The following is a 19,126-nucleotide window of genomic DNA, read 5'->3' as shown; positions in this document are numbered from 1 at the left end:
TGCATTGCAGGTTCCACCTGTGATCTTTCATCTGATGAGTTATACATATAAAAAAAGAAATATCACTGACCCCAAGAGCATCTATGGTCAAGGACCATAGGGCCAGTTATTGGGTAGACTGAATGTCTAACAGCGGATACTGGAGGGATCCATGCTCTGTGTATTTCTGTGTACATCTATCAATACACACATGTCTATGTGTTCATCCACTCAAGCACACATCTAACACAGACTTCCATCTTGAACTGCCAGAGAGGAGAACAGGATCAGGCTGTTGGTGCAGTTTGAGTGCTGATCTGTGCCTCCACTCGTGAACACAGACATACATGTGTATGGCATATTTGTGTTTGCCTGTGTGCCTCTCAGCCATACGTGCTCAGCATCACTACTGGCTGGGCCTGGGAACAGGTAGCTGCAGAACTTTGCCTCTGTTGGGCTACCAAAGCTGACAACTAACATGGCAACTCCTAAGCATCTCTCAAATAACTATCTTCCCGTAGAAAATGTAAAACAAATCCTAGGAAAAGGAAACACCTAGGACAGGGCCCTGAGGCCTTTTTGCAATATGCACTAGGAAAGAAAAGAGACAGGAAAAAATGAAAAACAAAGTGGGGGAAAAACAGGCCATTTCACACAAATGTTTATCCTCTTCAAATTCTAAGAGCATTAAGTTCTCATAATAAAAGGGGAGTGGGGGGAAGACAACAGTAAGTCATCTTCCTGTATAGCAATTTATGCACATTTTTCCATGAATCTGAAGCCTCTTTTATAACAATAACTTTGCTTTCTTTTGATGTCTTAAATAGTCCTGCCACTCCCGAGGTTGAGTTTATGCTTTCACATTGTGTTTGTCTTGCACATTTTTAAGAACATTGTCTGTGTGGTCACAGGCCAAACATATGTTTCACTTGGAATGTTTTTTGGTATTGTGGTTAAAATATATACCATTGCCAAAAAGAAAAAAAAGATAAAAGCAATCCAGGAGAAAACAACATATTAATAAATATTATTCACATACAAAAAAATCTAACACGGCTGCATTTTCCTTGTTAGTTCATAAACTGATTTCTTAAATAGCTTTCCTACTTATTTTTATAAAATAAAGCTGTTTTGTGCAAACAGAAGAAAGTTTTCCAAACAGATGTAACCCCTCTCCTATAATAACATCAGGTAATTTCAAATTTACAACAGTTAATATTTGATGGACACTCTTATCCTGGGATCAGGAGCACATAGAACAGGTAAAAAGAATACAGAATCACAGAATCTTAAGGCTTGGAAGGGACTTTGAGAGATCATCTAGTCCAACCCCCTGCCAGAGCAGGCCACCTAGAGTAGGCCACAATACATTTTTTGGCAGATTTTGGTATGCATACAGCAACTTTATATCACTGGAAAGAAGCTTGAGGAAAAAGCACTTCAAGGGAAATACTAGTCAGCAACAGCAATTTCAAGTTCCTGCTATTTACAGAGCCCTAAATGCAACAGAAGGTGGAAACTGCCATATCTCACAGAGGCAAGATGCTCCACAACAGCTCAGAGACAGCATCTTGCTTCCTTCAGGAAGCTACCTTGCTACCTGAAAGAATGAAACTGTAAAAAGAGTCTCTCAAATAAACCCATGTTATCATAATCCTGAAACAATGTTGTTAAACGTGCACAGACACATTAACAAGGCAGCCTTCAAAACAAAAATGTGCACTCCTAATGGGATCCATGAGAGGAGTAGTACGTTGTACACACAGACTCACACACGCCGCTTGTCTGGTTTTTCTTAAAGTTACATAGTGTTTGGCTGAAATGAGATACTACGCTAAAGCATTTTAGGGCCTGAAAAGCACATGCAAATTGCTGTACACCAAAATGTTGTAAAAGAGAACTCACAGAAAACATTTCACTTTTTAAAATGCAGGTCATCTTACTTAAAATCTGTAAGAGTATCTTACATGTGCATTACATCTAGAGTTGTGAAATCACAAACTCTGAGTGCTATAATCACTTGCTGATTTTAGAGGACTATTTTTATTTCTAGTGGATTCTAACACATCCAAATTTTAGTTTTATATTGTAATTCTTAAGTCCTTTACTTACAAACACACAGTAATTTTTAGTCACGTTTACAGCACTGTGTACAGTTCAGTATTGCTCACAAAACTTTTAAAAGCAAAGGACACCTTTGCAATACAATTACCTGCATGGCATCAGTGAAACTGGTTCCAGGAAGCTTGGTGTCTTCCTCCTCACTAGGTATATCTTCTGGAGTCTAACAAAGACAGATTGAAATTGTTAGCTAATTCATATCATGAGCTAAAAATGCATTAGCAGAAAAACCTCATGACAGAACGCAATTAAATCACCACTCACTGTCAATAGTCTGAATCCAGGAAAATGCTTTATCCACCTTAAATATAGGAAGGATTTCTTTGCATAAAGAAAGATTATTTGAACTTTTCCTTGAGTGCTGGCAACTAAAACCTGCTGTTACTAAATCTAATGGAACAGCTCAACATCAAAAGTTCTAGGGCAATGCCTGCAACTCCTTTTAATAAAAAAACGGAAGACAAAACATTGTAAAACATGGCACTCGAGTCTAGAAGTGTCTTAAGCAATTCACACACATGTGCTTTCTACCATCTGATTTAATAACATTGTTTTAAAATAACAATCACTATTTTAATCCATGGTCTCTCTCTTATGCAGCAAATACCTTGACCACAGGACTCTGAAGGACTTAACTCCTTAAGTCAGAAAAGCAGCTAACACACAGGGAAAGTAAAAGGTCCAATAACTATATAAAAATAATCTCTTCATCACCATGCCTTCACACTGCTGAGTCTGTGTAATGCACAAGTCAGAAGTTCACTGGAAGAAGCAACAGGCCATCGTGTAAACACACACCCTAGTTCACAACCTTACAGTGGCATGAAGCAGTTAATCTTTTCGTTGGACAAAATCTACATTACTACTTAGATTAGACCCTAGACAGTTCTGAAAGGTTCTATGGAAAGAGGATAGAGGAGACTGGCCAGGTTCACACACATCAGGCTACCCTGAAACAAGTCATGCTTAGATGACACTAACCACTCCACGGCAGCCAACGAGCAGAGGGAGGAATGAGGAACATCCTCAAACTTCATGCCAGAACACTGAAGCCAGTGTGAGAAAGACAGACATGGGTCAATAAGGCATTGTAACTCTTAACAGGACAGAGAGATGCTGTTTTCCTTAAGTTTTGCTATGGTCATTATTTAATCTTGGAAAAACAGCATCTTGCTGCAATGCCTCATTGTCTTAAGCAAATATCTAATATTAGAAATTCTTCAAAATAATTATTCCGTTTTGGCTGGAACTGTCTAATTTCTCTAACTAAAACAAGACAATGAGATAAAAAAGAATGTTAAATTACTGCAAAGTTAACAAGTGTGAATTGACAGACATTTAGACCAATCAATTGCTGTCATACCACATCGACAGGAGGAAGTGCAGATCCAGAGCCTGGAAGATGGTGGTTTACACTCACATTGTCACTTGAAATACTGTCAATATCTACATTTGGTAACACCTAGGACAGGAAAAAAAGAGATCAATCTGAAAATCTTATCTGTTAGCTCTGCTACTATAGTTGAACTTTTCAGATTCTCTCTTCCACTTGCCACTGAGACATTAAACTTCAGTGACCCCCTTTTCTCATATCTGTATAACAACTTGGTTCTGAAAAACAAAAGACTGTCATGTATGAAAACTAACCCCAGAAGTATTTCTCTCTTTTCTTGCAGTACCTGATTTTTCCTGTTCTCTTTGCTTTGCATGTGACAAAAGTTGAGTATATCTACAACTATTTATATAGCAGATGTGTGTTTGACACAATTTGTTCACATTGTGTTGGCCTACAAGCCACTGTGTGAAGCCAATAACCAGCCCATGTTGTCATACATCTGGTGCAGTAAAACAAAGGGATAATTGTATTCCAGTATAGTAATAATAAAGGCATGTCCATTATAGCATCAAAATATGTTCTGTTTTTTTTAAGAACAAATACTTAGATGCTTCCTTAATTCTTTGGAGGCGAAAAAAATTCATCTTAAATGTTTAAGAAGTAGATGAAATAACAGTAAAATGCATGTGGGTGGAATGCAATGATACAGCAAGGGAACAAACCACATACTATTCTACCTGTATTTAACTTTGAGTTCCGTGAATCATTTGTATCTGAAAAGTGTGTGTGGGAGTGTGTATATTCTCAACAATTTGAATCCAAAATAATGATCATGTAAGAAACAATAACTTCCTTGACAACAGACTCATGTAAAAAAAACTAAATAAACAATCCCACCCACTAGGTAAGGACTGCACTGGCTGATTAATCAGGAGTGAACTCCTTGGGATGACTAAAGGCCAAAGCAATAATCCAAGGAAACTGACATTTATACTAAGTTGGGGTTTTTTTCACTCCAAATTTGTTCCTGCTCAAAAACATCCTTTAAAAAAAAAAAACAAAGAAAACATGACATAGAACTATTTTACAAACACCCAGCACAGGTGACTTACTGAAGATATAGCTTTCTGTTTTGATCAAACAATAAAGATACTTGTTAAAATATGAATTAAAATATTAGCAAAGCATGGCAACTTCTCACTCCCTCCATTCTACATTTCTAATGTTTACTGAAAACCATCTACTGTTGTCAAAGCAAGTTACTGACAGATAAGATTGTCTTTAGTTAGCATTTATTAAAATAAACAAACAAATAATCATCACTCTTGACATGTACCTGCACAGACAGCTGAGGAGGAACCTTTTTCTCTGATCTCATCTCTATTACAGCTACGTTTGGTTTTTTTACCTCAACCGGTGGTTTTGGTGGTACTTGAGGAAGAGAGGTTGGAACTGTAACAGGGTGTGATTTACCTATGACTGCTCCAGCAGGCTGCTGTGAGATGTCATTAATTTGGGTTTGACCTGAGGATAGTTTATAAAATAATTAAAGAGAAAGAGATATAGAAACCTCAGTAAAGAATTCATTAAAATTAAATCCTAGGTGTCTGCATTTCACATGAGACGAACTGAGACCTCATGTGTAATTACTAATTAGAAAGTCTCCTGTTCACCACAGCTAAAGTATAGGGCTTCACCTGGAAATTTTAAGGCTTTCTCTGCAGGAACTGTAAACTCTACGCTGCCGCTTTTTTAAATGACTCACTTTTCTTGACTATGGTGACACCTACTGCTGAAAATGAGAATAACTACATCCCGTTTGCCCTTCAAAAATTACACCCCATGCTTCCCTCACCTCACATTTTCTTAATCCTCTTTAAAATACCATTACACTTAGTATAGCATCCCACAAATGTTTGGCTTTTAAAAAATAACTATCTTATTTCAATGCCAATATAACACTAACTTTTCCCAAAACAAGGTCTATATAAAGGTCCAAAAAAAGGTCTATATTGAAGGTCCAAAACCACAGAAGCCATGAATTTACTGTGTTTAGCACAATCCTATCCATATCATTGGGCTGGTCATCGAAAACGTTGAACTCAAGGGCTAGTAACTCAGTTCCTGCTTATGTGGATATCATACTTAAAGCCAGAACACAAACTCTGGAAATGTAAATCATACCAAAGAAGGTATGTACAGTACAGAAAATAACTGCTCTGTCAGAGTGTCACCACACATCCAGCACCAAGAATGAGGAGAACCAGAACATTTTAAACTGTTCCCCCCCAGTGTAGATTTCCCACGAGAAGGGCAACTGCAAATCACTGACATAAGAAGACATAAGATGTATTTTCAGGAAGCAGCAGTAACTAACTTTCACATATCCTTTTACAGGTTATTGGCTCCTACCTAGTGGAATAGCCATAGGAATTAGGTGACCTTCAAGGGGGCCGCAGGCAGCAGGCACATCTCGACTAGGACTAAAAAAGTACTGATTTTCTTGAGCAAATGCATGGAAAGGAAGCTGTTTCCTAGGGCTGGTTATCACCTTCTGTGTGCAAAAAGAAGTCTGTGTTCTTGCTGACTTTACCTTTGTACCTGAAACAAGAACAGATAAACTGCAGCTCACCAACATATGTACAAACCCAGTAATATCACAGTCTCTATTAATTTAAGGTCTTCTACTGAAACAACAATGAATTTTTGGTATAGGAAAGAGGGAGGGAGACGGGAACGGCAGAATCTCAAAGCACTAAGTTAGATGTCTCAGTATTGACAGCAATAAAGGAGTTAAAATGTCAGTTTTTTAACATCTGAATCTAGCAAAAGAAGGTCCAGGAAAGTGAAGAACACAAGGATGAAATGAAATGTGATTTAGCAGCTAAGAAGAAACATATCATTTAGGTTTGAAATAAGCATTAGAAGAGCACGCAAGCCTGGCATAAAAAACAAGCAGAATGCAGAACACAGCCAGACTTTCATCTGTTGTTCACCTGTTTTATATACATGCAGTTTGTCTCCAGCCACAAGACTGACAGGTACTCAAAGGAACAGGTATAATCTACAAACTCCTGGTTTAATAACTCACTGCTACTGGAAAATAAAGCCATAGCTAATACCCATAACTCTTGACTTGCAACAAGGAGGAAGCACTGATTTTCGGGTATTATTTTAAAATAGTATTTCAAAGCAGCCACCTAGAAGTAATTTGTATATAATACTGACTAAGCATAGAGCCAAGGAGAACATCTACTGTAATGTTGCATTTCACACTTATATAGCCATGCAAGGTCTTATTCAACCTATATTCTTTGCAAACAATGGATATTAAGGAAAATAGTAACTTGGATCTAAATGGATAAAAACTGCCTAAAATCTTGGAGATCTTATTAACATTTATGAATATCTAAAGGGTGGGTGTCAGGAGGTTGGGACATCCCTTTTTTCTGTAGTAGCCAGCAACAGGACAAGGGGGAATGGGATGAAGCTGGAACACAAAAAGTTCCACTTAAGTATAAGAAAAAACTATTTCACTGTGAGGGTGAGGGAGCCCTGGCACAGGCTGCCCAGAGGGGTTGTGGAGGCTCCTTCCTTGGAGGTCTTCAAGACCCACCTGGACATGTTCCTGTGCGACCTGATCTAGGTGACCCTGCTTCTGCAGGGGTTTGGACTAGATGATCTCTAAAGGTCCCTTCCAACCCCTACCATTCTATGATTCTATGAAATAGCCTCCAAAAAAGGGTCAACAATCATTAATCAAATAAAATGCTTCTGCTGCTATTTTGGAGGCATTAGGAAAATGAACCTGGAAAAAATGACATTAGTAACTAAGTCCATATCTTCACTACAGCTGAAAAGTATCATTGTACTCCTCTGTTGCTTCTAATCATCACCCTGCCTGTATTAATGGCCAGTTAACACACAGCAACAAGCACGTATTAGCCCTGTTCACATTTAATGGCTTCCTAATTAATTGAAGAATAAAAGCTAATGATTATAAAATTTAGGGATAATAAAGATGAATAATGTGACTTTTAAAAAATGCACACAAACAAGTAAAGCAATTTACTCAAGAAACAGTATTTTTGTACAGAAAAATTATGGGTTATAAGCCTAGAAACAAGAATAGTTGGTCATAACTCTCCAAAGAAAAAATACAGGTCAGAAAGGAGTGTCTCTGAAAAAGGCTTTAAGGTTGTGTTGGATCAGCAGTGTAATGAGAAATCACAACACAACGCTGTGGGCAATGGGATAAATGTAATCTTCAGATGTCTCAACAGGATGTCAGGGAGGTAGAGCAGGAGAAGACTTCCATACATAACAATATTGCACTCAGTACTAATTCTGTACCTTTGTAAAGGTACTCACAAAAAATTAGGTACCAAATTTGAAATGTTCCATTTACTTTTGAAGCATAAGGTGTCTCAACATGGGAAGAGCTGCATTTACAGGAAGAGCATGTACCTTCCTGCAAAGCACAGGCTAGCCAGAAAAACTGTTCTTGAATCAAAGAGAAATTTGTGGACTCGGGAACATAGATGCAGTTCAATGGCTTATGATTCAGAAGAGGTCATACTGCATGATCTAACGGTCCCCTCATGGCTTTGAACTTTTGAGTAAAAGCAGAAATTGGCAACATGTCTGTAATATCACCAAGTTGTAAAAACAAGGTTCTCACAGTAAGAATGATTAAGTACTGTAAACACACAGCACCTCATTTTAATTGCTTTCAACTTTTCATTTCCCCCTCAAAAGTTTATTTGCACTGGGCAGAAACCAGATATTTAATTAAACTTAGCTTTAAAAACCTAGTGTTTTACATGTATTTATCAGTTCAAATTATGCAAGTAAACAACTGCAACTTTTTTTAGAAATGCTCTTTCACTCATAAAAATGTTAGTTGGATTTTTTTTTCCTAAGTTCTCATAAGAAATCAAGCATTAGTCACTACAGTTTATTTGCAAAGAAAATGGTTGAGAGTTATAAAATGACTGAAAAGAGACTCTCCAGATGGCCATTTCAGTCTTAAATAAACATCCTTATTCTAACACTAATTCAAAACAAGCTTAGTGGACTGCTCTAACAAAATAGAAGCATTTAATAAGTCTGGATTTTCCAGCCAACCAAACCCCAGGCCGATGACTTCCAATAATTTTTTCAGCCTTTATCACCTGGTACATCAGGGCCAGGAAGGGAATCTGTGGGTGCAGATTCACAAAGGAAAGAACTAACCACGTCTAATGAAAGCAAGATTTCCTTTTTTCTTTCTTAAACCTGGTGCTTTAAAGCGCTTCTTCAACTTTGTTTCATTTTATTTACACTCCAACTATAGAGGAGTACAGATCTGTTTCTAATTTTATTATTTATACTGTCCTGCCTTACCAGCATCTTTCAGAATGGCAGACCTCAAACACATTTAAGCATTTTGTCTTCAGGAGACCCATGTGAAACACAGAATTATGGCTTTTCATTTTATTGGAAAGATGTAGGAAAGCACAAAAATCAAGCAACTTGACCAACTGTCTTATAAGGATTGTCAAAGACAAGTAACTACAGTATCAAACAAGGCTGACTTCAGTCTAAAGCCATTAAAATCAGAAAACTTGGAAACAGGACACATTAATTGGAGGGCAATTCTTGTGACATGCAAAAAATTCCATAATCTTCCTTTCTTTGCTTAGATAAGGATACAAGGGAGTGTCTTATTTCATTTACTGTCAGGACAGAAACAAAACCATAACTTAGTGTAACTACAGTCTGATGTGAAATAGAGAAATGAATTTTCTGGCATCTTTATTATTGCAAGCACCCGTGTTGCTGTACTGCTGTGGTATGACTTAACGACTTGGAATAGAACTACTTTGGGTAAAGGCCATCCAGAGTTCATTCTGTTTCAAGTAAATAGCTTTTAAACACTATTTGTCACATGCAGGAGTTCAGGAAGATCAAATGCTGCACGGATCCAGGGGACAGTTTTCTCTTTCATTTCTATTCGCTTCCAACAGAAAAGAAGTTCAAGCACAGGAGCAGCTTATTACAACTGTGAGCAACCTGTACCTTTGCATTTCACTGACACTATGGAATTAAACACTGGTGGAAAACTGGTTGGAACAAATGACCTACTTATTACAATTAGATTGGGAGAGAGTGGGGTGCTTTTTTCTGTTTCTTTACAAGGTATTGTTTCTGGAATTATGAAATTAGCCTCTCTGGAAAGTTTGTGACCTTCTATGAAGGCCAACAGCCCAATAAATATAGAAGAAAAAAAAGCAATTGAAGACTCAGCAAAAGCAGAACCGCTGATTAAATATTTTTAAAGAAGTGTCTGTTCTCAATCCAAATGTTAGCAGTCACTGTATCATTGTTATTGATACATTAAGTGCTTAGTAGCACACTTTTGCTCAAAAAAACATCTGTACAGATTAAACTAAATTACAAGTGTACAGCATAGCCAGTAGTCAAAAAGAGTGATCCATCATGCTGGTCCTTCAAATGAGTAGAGCAGCATTTTTCACACACACAAAAAAATAAGTGTTCCAAGAAAGGGCAAATAAAATACACAGGCAACAAGACTAACAGGTTTCATATACCAGGTTCTCACCTTTTAAAAACTAAAATAAGTTTTGAAAACTCTTTGAAATTTTTGCCAGGACAATGACCCACATTTTCCAGGAAAGTTATGAGAATTGCAAATACTTTCTACCAATAACACTTTTTCTTCATGGATCACAACCGAGCTCCAGAGCATAGATTAGGGAAGTGATAGGAAATGACATAAAGACTATGCTAAGCTTAACAATAGAGTCTTGTACTATTTTAAAGATGTGCCACTGCGCTTGTACGTGAGAACATGTAGTGGTTTTGCCTGGGCCAGGTTTTACTAAGGAAGGGGCTTCAGGGCTGGCTTCTTTAAACAAAGATCTGACAGAAGCTTCACCTGTAGCTGATAGGGCTAATGCCAATCAATTCTAAGATGAACCCCACAGCTGACCAAGGCCTGGCCAATTAGTGACTGAGGTAACGCCTCTGTACCATTGCTAAATGGTAGCAGCAACAGAGAGTGCGAATGTGAAAACAGCTCTGCAGACACCAAGGTCAATGGAGAAGGAGGGGAGGAGGGTGCGTAGGCACTGGAAGAAAGACTCCCCTGTGACCTGTGATGAAGACCATGGTGAGGCAGCTGTGCCCCTGCAGCCCATGGAGGCTACTGGGGAGCAGAGACACACTCACAGCCCATGGACAGCCCACGCCAGAGCAGTGGATGCCTGAAGGAGGCTGTGACTCTGTGGGAAGCTCAGTCTGGAGCAAGTTCCTGGCAGGACCTGTGAGCCAGTGGGGAGAGAGGAGCCCATGCCAGAGCAGGTTTGCTGTCAGGACTTGTGATCCTGTGAGAGACTCAGGCTGGAGCAGCTGGTACCTGAAGGACTCTTCTCCCAGTGCATGACCCACATTGGGGCAGGGTGTGAGGAGCTGCCCCTGTGGGAGGCCCCATGCCAGAGCAGTTCTGAGGAGCTGCAGCCCATGGGAAGGACCCATGCTGAAGAAGTTTGTGAGGGACTGTCTCCCATGGGGAAGGACCCCACAGTGTAGAAGCAGTGGCAAAGCCCATCTGTAATCAACTGACTGCAACTCCCATACCCTGCACCACTGTGGGGGAAGGAAAGGGAGTCCTAGGAAGAGGGAGGGGTGGGGAGAGGTGTTTTAAGATTTGGTTTTATTTCTCATCTCCCTGTTCTGACGGTTCATTGATAAATCAAATCCTTTTCTCCCCAAGTTCAGTCTGTTTTGCCCACAATGCTAATTGCTGAGTGATCTCTCTGTGATCTTGACTCACAAACCTATTGTTATATTTCTTTCTCCCCTGTCCAGATTAGGAGGAGAAGTGATAGAATGACTTGGTAGACATCTGGCACCCAGCCAGGACTAAACCACCACATTATGCAATTTGTTCACACTGTCTGGCAGTGACAAGATGATACATGTTAGGCTTTCTGACAGATAAGTTAAAGATTAAACTTAGTTTCTGTATTAAGAATCAGTTAAGTTGTGAAAAGATACCAGAAATAAGCCAGATCCAACTAAAACATTATTTTATACAAACTCAACATAACTTTTATGTATGCCTACCTATGGCAGATCTCATATAGTTTCACTTTTTTATTATTTTTACAGACTTATAATAGGTTTGAAAACTAGAATTGTCTGATCCTAACACTTTTCCTACAAAACTAAAGAATGGAATTATTAATCAACTGATAAACTTCATTAAATAACTTTAAAAAGCTAGTACAAGAGAGTTATACTTCATTTTTAATCCTGACTAGACCAACAAGTTACCTGCATTTAGTGAACTTAACCAATACTTCCAATTAACATCTCTTTCAACATTTTAAAGTTGAGACATCATCTTCACACCTCTAAATTTAAGTTTCATATTTCAATTAATGTATTATAGGTGGGAAATGAAACACCAGGCTTCCCTAATTTTTCAAATCTCAGTCGATGTCTTAACTCTGAATGAATCAATCATCTAAGTGACATGACTGGATACACCTGACACTAAGAAAATATCTCTCAGTAACCTTGATCAAAAGCTGAGTAAGTTTTTCAAAACAGCTTTCAGGTGCTTATGTCATTACTTTTAGCAATTCAGCCATTTTAAGAATTAGGCAACAATAAACCTATATTAATATGCTTCATTTAGAAATAAGTATTATTTTGACAGTCTAAAAGAAGTGAGATACACACTGAGCACATCTGAAAACCTACTGGTATTTTTTAGTTTTGAAAAGAGCATCTTTTAGAATAGAACAGCTCAGTTGGAAGGGACCTACAACCATCACCCAGTCCAGCTACCTGACCACTTCAGCACTGACCAAAAGTTAAAGTATGGTATTAAGCGCATTTTCCAAATGCTTCTTAAACACTGTCAAGCACGGGGCATCAATCATCTCTCTAGGAAGACTCCTGTAGTTGCTTAAGTTTTAAATTAAAGAGCAAGTGAACTATGATTAAATAGTTTCATTTATATGATAGAATCATAGAATGGTAGGGGTTGGAAGGGACCTTTAGAGATCATCCAGTCCAACCCCCCTGCAGATGCAGGGTCACCTAGATCAGGTCACGTAGGAACATGTCCAGGCGGATCTTGAAGACCTCTAAGGAAGGAGCCTCCACAACCCCTCTGGGCAGTCTGTGCCAGGGCTCCCTCACCTGAACAGTGAAGTATATGGAATATATATGGAATTCCTAATAGAAAAACTGGGAACACCTTGTTTATGACAAAGAATTGCTTACCTCTAACACTCTCTATCACCCTGGGTCTTTGAGGTTTAGACTTGGGAGAAGGTGAGTTGAATCTTAGATATGGTGCTTTTTTCAGTGTGCTCCGATGTCCCTGGTAAATTGGTTTCCCATAAACTTGAGACAGATAGTCCTCATTTTGCACCACTGCACTTCGAGTCACAGGGCCCTGACACACACATATAAAGAAAAAAACCCAAAGAGTTTACAATTCTTCATGTATAAAAATTTCAACACATCAGTAGTGTTGCACAGGTCTAAAGGAAAGAGAAGTAAGAAGTTCTGAAACAAACAATTTCAAGCACCCAAAATGCATAGAGAATACATGAATATATACAAGAAGCTTAGTAACAGCTGAAGAGACTAGCAAGTACTGGGCAAGACAAATTCAAAACACAACAATGAAATCCACATTGCACTCACTTAGCTTGGGCTTCTATAGCACATGAAGAGAAGGACAATTCTAACAACAAAAATCTACAGGACAGGGCTATCACCTTCACTTAAAATTATTACAGTTACACATACAAACGGCATTTCAGATGAATGGTGCAATAGCAGTCATCATCAAAAAAGAACTTAGGAACTCACATCTGCTCTTTTTTCTTTCTTCTGCGAACTTTCAGAAGAAAAGTAAGTTCTAAACTTCTGTCTGCTTGTGTTATCTTCTGCTTGCTTCTGCAATGACTTAGTGGCAAATACAGGCTTCTTTGTCAAGCATCCTTGGAGTTTTTGAGCTTTTGCTTTAATTTCATTATTGGTCTTTATAGCCTTGAAGTTTTGGGCTCTCTTGATACATGGGACCTTTTGATCATATTTCACTTGTTCCAAATCATTTCTTGCCATTTCAGCCTACAGATAAAACATAAAAGTAATAAACGGAGATTTTAACTTCAAGGGTATTTGAAGAGTCTGTGTATAACTTTGAAGTTCTGAGAAATGGCCTGTTTTTCATGTGAGCCAGCAATTGTGACCAGTGATTTTCATGGAGCAACCAAAGTTTTAAAAGAGAGGTAAATATTTCACTGTAGGGTGCTAGATGCCGTTAACAAAAATATGAGGAAACGTCTTATTAAGTTGTGAGTGAATCACATTTAACTATTGGCATTAAAGAATAATCTAAGGTAGGAAACATGTAATGCAAAAACCTGACCTCATTTTTTCCATCCATACCTGGATTTCTGCACTGATTGCCTCAATCCACTCATCCACAGTCTTTCTGATACGAGTCTCTTCCAATATATCTCTGAATCAGAAGAAATAACTATTTTAGGTCAGTGCTTCTTAAATTGCAGAGATTTGTTCTTGGGAAAGTAGTGACCTACAAACACTATAAAAAGACAAGCCTAAAGCACAGATGCTAAGATTATGTACCTCTGTAGTCCCCAAAAGGCACCAAGCATAGCCTCTCCGAGTTTCCCAAACCTAAGTCTGCTCTTGCATAACGTCACCTGCAGCCCCTTCCCGCTATCCTACAACAAACATGGCTACAAACACCAGTGAATGAGTGGCAGCCATGTGTCAGCTGCTATTTGATCAAAGACTGAAAAGGCAAGGCAACAAAAATATTTTGTTGTCAACTCAAAAGACAAAAAGTAAATGACAAAAATGACTGCTTCCTCTAAAAGACTGACAGGAGACACTGTGCCTGAAATTGTCTGTAGATGAAGAGTTACCTGTTCTTTTGAAGACAAGGTTAAGTTGTATTTTAATAGGAAAACATTCATCATGATTCAAAAGCAGAAGTATTTAACACATCTAACAAAGCAAAAGTTCAAAAGGCAAAGAATTGCTGTAGGATGACTAATTCTGTACTATTTACAGGCTTAGGAAGCCTCTTCTGTTCAGCATTATGAAATTAGTCTTTAATTTTCCTGTTAATATCAGTTTGTCTACAAAAAGCTTAAAACTCATTTGTTATGACAGCAAAGCAGCTTATCCAGATGACACCATCTCAGAATTCAGATTTACCAAAAAGTAACAGTTACCTGTCAAAAAATTCAGTTCACATCAGGAGGGTTAAAACCATTTGAAGTTCAAGAGAGTCATTTAATGACTTTAAGAAGAGTCAATAAATACTTTTTGCAGGGAAGGGCACTAGTTCTTCAACGCACAGAATTAAAAAAGATGAGAGGTGACAAAAGGTGAGCACATACAGGGAGCAGTCACACACAGCACTGAATTGCAGCTCGAACCTGTTTGCAGTCAAGGCATTAATAAAAGCGTTCATGGTGTCCCCATCTCTGGCGCGAATCACAGCTTCCAAATTTTCTTCAAGAACTTTTTTCTTGCTTTGTACTTCTTTCAGAACCCTTTCAGCATCCCTCAGTATAGACTTTGGCACTTTAACATTTTGAAGGATGGAGGGTTTGTTGGGCAGATGATGTTCAGGAAGATCAGATGTAACAGGAGGTTTTTTTGACTAGAATCGAAACACAATCACCAGCTTTTTAATCAGAGATTGCAACTTGCATTGTCTACACACTGATCAGAATTCCTACTAATCTATTACCACATCAATGCCCATCACACAAAACACCAACCACCTGCACTATCAGCAACTTCAATTACTTGAGAACATTCTGTATGTTGCAAATATACTTGACAGTCAAGCAAATGGAAAGATATCCAAAGCTCTCAAATGAGAAATAGTGGAATGTGTAAGAAGAGATGCTAATGAAGCTAATGAGCATCTGCAAATTAGATACATGAAGCATCATGTGCAAATCTCTCCATGTAACAGTATTTAAATACAATTAAAAGTGCAATAAAAACCAAAGTCCTTTAAATATATGAACTCCTTTGGCAATAATCTACTCCAAGAAAAACAAGGCAAGATACTTCAAGAACAACAAAATGAACCCCTCAGCAGCACCATGCTCCTCCTCATACCGATTTTTGCTTTTCAAAAGAAACTGTTAGCTTTTTACTTGCAGAACCCTCTTATAGAAATAAAAGCCAAGCATATATGAGTTGCTAAATACAAAAGGAAAGCACATGAGTACATGGGAAATAAGGAATCACACAGCTATAGCTCTCACATTCATCCTCACACTCCTGATGACACCCAGAGGACCCCAAGTGGAATCCTCATTCTCCAGAAAGGAATAAAAAACCCTCTTTTTTAATTACAGAAAGAAAAAGAAATCCCAAAACAAAATCAAAATACCCAAACTTGAGTAAATCCTGAAAGCATCAACAGAAAAAAACCCTGAGAGATCATAAATCCGGTTTGGCTTTAAGAGTATTATTTTATCAAATCAGAATGAAACAAAAGTTTATGTTCTAACATTGTGCTGAAGCACAGTGGACATAGCAGATCTCAAAACACTTATCCCATGGTCTTGGTTTTACCTGGTGAGAAAAGGACAATATATCAAATACTTTACTGTCTTTATACAGGTTTTCATTTTAACTTTTTGACAAATACTAACTCAATAAAACAGGTGAGATTTGTAAGAGCATGCAAGAACTGCAGATGCCCATTCAATTGTAAAATGATATAGACTTGCCAGTAAGACCCAGATCATGAAATGGTAATTGTATTAGTAGCCCACACTCCACCCCTTTGAGATGCCAGCTTTCTGCCTGACATTTGTATGACTCCCTCAAGGTAGTTCACTGATTGAATAAGTCAAGTCAAAGAACAAGTTAAATCTTACTTTGAGCAATGTAATCTGTATGTAGTAGCAAGCTTTAAAAAAAAAAAGCAGGTATGCAGTAGTTACTGTAGTGAGGCAAGAGATGTTCATGCTGCAATGCACAAACACAGCACAACCAATAAGGTTGACTCAAAGCCACCTTTCATTTCCTTTCTACTTCCATATATATCCTACTTCCACCCTTGTGATCACACAAAGCTTAATTGTTACTCTATTTTCTTCACATGCTGAACACACAGCACCTGTTCTTAATGATTAGAAGCAGCTCGCCCTGCATCAACTCCCTTATTATTTATTCAACCACCACCTTCCTTCAAACTAGGGAAATGTTTGGCTGGTCCAAATCACATCCTTTTTCAATTAAGCAGGCACCCACAGTGTAGTGTTAGCTCACTGTAAGCACCTTCAAAACTATTACAGTATTAAAAAAAAAAATAAGTGCAATTTACCTTAATAAGATCATTCCTGTCTGATTTCCATGCATTTGCTTCCTAAAATGACAGAAGAAGAGCTTATCTAAAGACAAATCTGTCAAGGTAAAACCTCCGGTAGACATTGGATCAGTTTAACTGAGAACAATGTATTCCTTGTGAGCTGCTAAATCTCACTGCAGCCTTTTTTTTTTAGCTTAGAGCACCACCTTCTGTTCCAGCGCCACTAACCTGGGTGAGCTGAGGTGCTGCATTCACTGGTACGAGTTAGTGGTCATTTATCCCAACCATTTATCAGTATACAAATCTCTCAATGACTAGAAGTCAAGTATCTAGCTGACTCAGCCCTACATTTGCTATTTGCTCTCATTTTTTTTTACTGCATCTAGTGACAGGACAAGGGGTAATGGAAAGAAGCTGGAACACAAAAAGTTCCATTTAAACATAAGGAAAAACTCTTTCAGTGTTGAGGTGAGGGAGCCCTGGCACAGGCTGCCCAGGGAAGGTGTGGAGGCTCCTTCCTTGGAGGTCTTCAAGACCTGCCTGGACATGTTCCTGTGTGACCTGATCTAGGTGACCCTGCTTCTGCAGGGGGGTTGGACTAGATGATCTCTAAATGTCCCTTCCAACCCCTACCATTCTGGGATTCTATGATCTCTGTCTTATTGATTGTTTTCATAAAAAAGAGGAAAGATCTTAAAATCATTTATCTCAACTGTGTCGCTCAGCTGCCATTCTGCCTGGCATCTCTTCCTGTTCTGTTGCCTATACTATGGTGCTACTCAATTTAAGCTTTTAGCAGTAGTGATGAGCAAATGTTTGCAATATCAACAGAGCACGTGGCACCTGTTTACTAATAAGAACAGTTAATTGTGCAATCCACTAATATGTTACAAAATCTGTGAAAGGATGCATCACTTATACTGTAAGGTATGACATGAAGCTGTTTTCTAAAGCTACAGCAACAAATAAGTAGTGGGTAATACAAAATATTTCTAAGGAAATATGCAAGCTGAAACGTTCAGACACAGAAATGAATCAATAGGATCAAAGCTGTTACATTCCAAGCTAAGTAACAAATCTGAATTTTCGAGTCTTTCTTCTTTCCTGCCAGGTATATTTACAAGAACAGAGGAGATCCCACCAGACAGGCTTAATAACCAGGTACACCCTGCTTCCACATGGAATCGAGTTAACAGATAAAAGCCTCCATTGTCAAAAACCAAGACAAGCTACATATTGCCAGAACCCTTTGAGCACCAAAGGTACAAAATCATTAGTATGAGAAACAATACAACGACATATGACAAGTAATTCTTTGGCAAGAAGCATTCTTTACAAAAAGAAGTGGCAAAATAAGAAAGGGAGTAGCTTGAGTCATCCCTAAGTTGACTGCAGATAAACAGAACGTTGCTCTTTCCCAAATGGATACATTCCATCAGCTCTATAGCTGTAGTATCAAAAGGATGAAAGCCACCAGAAAGCACTGGCACTGAAAGCAGGCAAAACCTTAAAACAAATAAACCACTTTTTTTTTCAACCTGTTTTCTGCTCAGTAGAATGGCAGTAAAAGCCTCTACAGTGTAGTCCATTGCATACTCACTAAGGCATTACTAAGGCTTAAAGCCCTTCTATGTACAAAGAATGCAATATTTCAAGTAATTGCAAGAAAATCAGTCTTTTTACAGAGGTAGAAGCAAGGGCAAGACTTCCCCTGACATCAGTTTTCTTCAGTTTTTCTCCACATTTTTTACTGCCCTTATTCAAACTCTTAGTCCTTCTGATAACATGGATTTTACCTGTAGCATCTCATGCATTTCTCTTCTCAACTGGCCAAGATCTTGAAGTAAGTCATCTGCTTTTTCCACTGTTTTCTCAATTGAACTGCAATTTTGGAAGAAGTTTTCAAAAGCAGGGAAGGACTCTGTACGCAAAGCAGTATTCCTGAGGGGAGAGACACTCTTGATTAAGTCTCATAGCTCCTTGTATGGCCCAAGAAAGTAGTCAACTTTGAAAATGAACATGAATTTAAAGTGCAATTATACCAAATCTCTATATAATATGCAATTTGCTTTTTCACTTGAGGTTAAGTACAGATTATTGGGTTTTCTCTGTTTACCATTTAACACTTCAAGCTGTCTCCTTGTATTTGGAACAGTGAAACCAAGTCTAAAATTCAGATTTAATAGAGCAACACTTAAACTTTGGGTATCTTTCCATTTAAAGCAAATAATATTTTTATCCATACTATCATAAATAAGAGTATATGTGTAGCTGTTTCTCATTTTAAT

At 38.2% G+C, this 19,126-nt stretch overlaps 1 protein-coding gene across 7 annotated transcripts in view; it reads right to left on the bottom strand.

The window, feature by feature from the left end:
* Positions 1-19,126, bottom strand: part of KIAA0586 (KIAA0586 ortholog) — a 76,575-nt gene that overhangs the window by 46,297 nt on the left and 11,152 nt on the right. For 6 of the 7 annotated variants that reach the window (XM_061998088.1, XM_061998091.1, XM_061998089.1 and 3 more), the window contains 10 exons: positions 18,635-18,779; positions 16,854-16,895; positions 14,938-15,164; positions 13,916-13,988; positions 13,334-13,594; positions 12,737-12,911; positions 5,849-6,037; positions 4,773-4,960; positions 3,464-3,562; positions 2,192-2,263 (listed from right to left, as the gene is read on the bottom strand). In XM_061998088.1, coding sequence (XP_061854072.1) covers positions 2,192-2,263; positions 3,464-3,562; positions 4,773-4,960; positions 5,849-6,037; positions 12,737-12,911; positions 13,334-13,594; positions 13,916-13,988; positions 14,938-15,164; positions 16,854-16,895; positions 18,635-18,779 — 1,471 coding nt within the window. The remainder of the gene's footprint in view (positions 1-2,191; positions 2,264-3,463; positions 3,563-4,772; positions 4,961-5,848; positions 6,038-12,736; positions 12,912-13,333; positions 13,595-13,915; positions 13,989-14,937; positions 15,165-16,853; positions 16,896-18,634; positions 18,780-19,126) is intronic. The other variant, XM_061998090.1, reaches the window with a different exon arrangement.

This window comes from Colius striatus, chromosome 6 (assembly GCF_028858725.1).
Source record: "Colius striatus isolate bColStr4 chromosome 6, bColStr4.1.hap1, whole genome shotgun sequence".
NCBI lineage: Eukaryota > Metazoa > Chordata > Aves > Coliiformes > Coliidae > Colius > Colius striatus.
The sequence above is the reverse complement of the archived record's forward strand: the minus strand, read 5'-3'. Positions and strand labels throughout refer to the sequence as shown.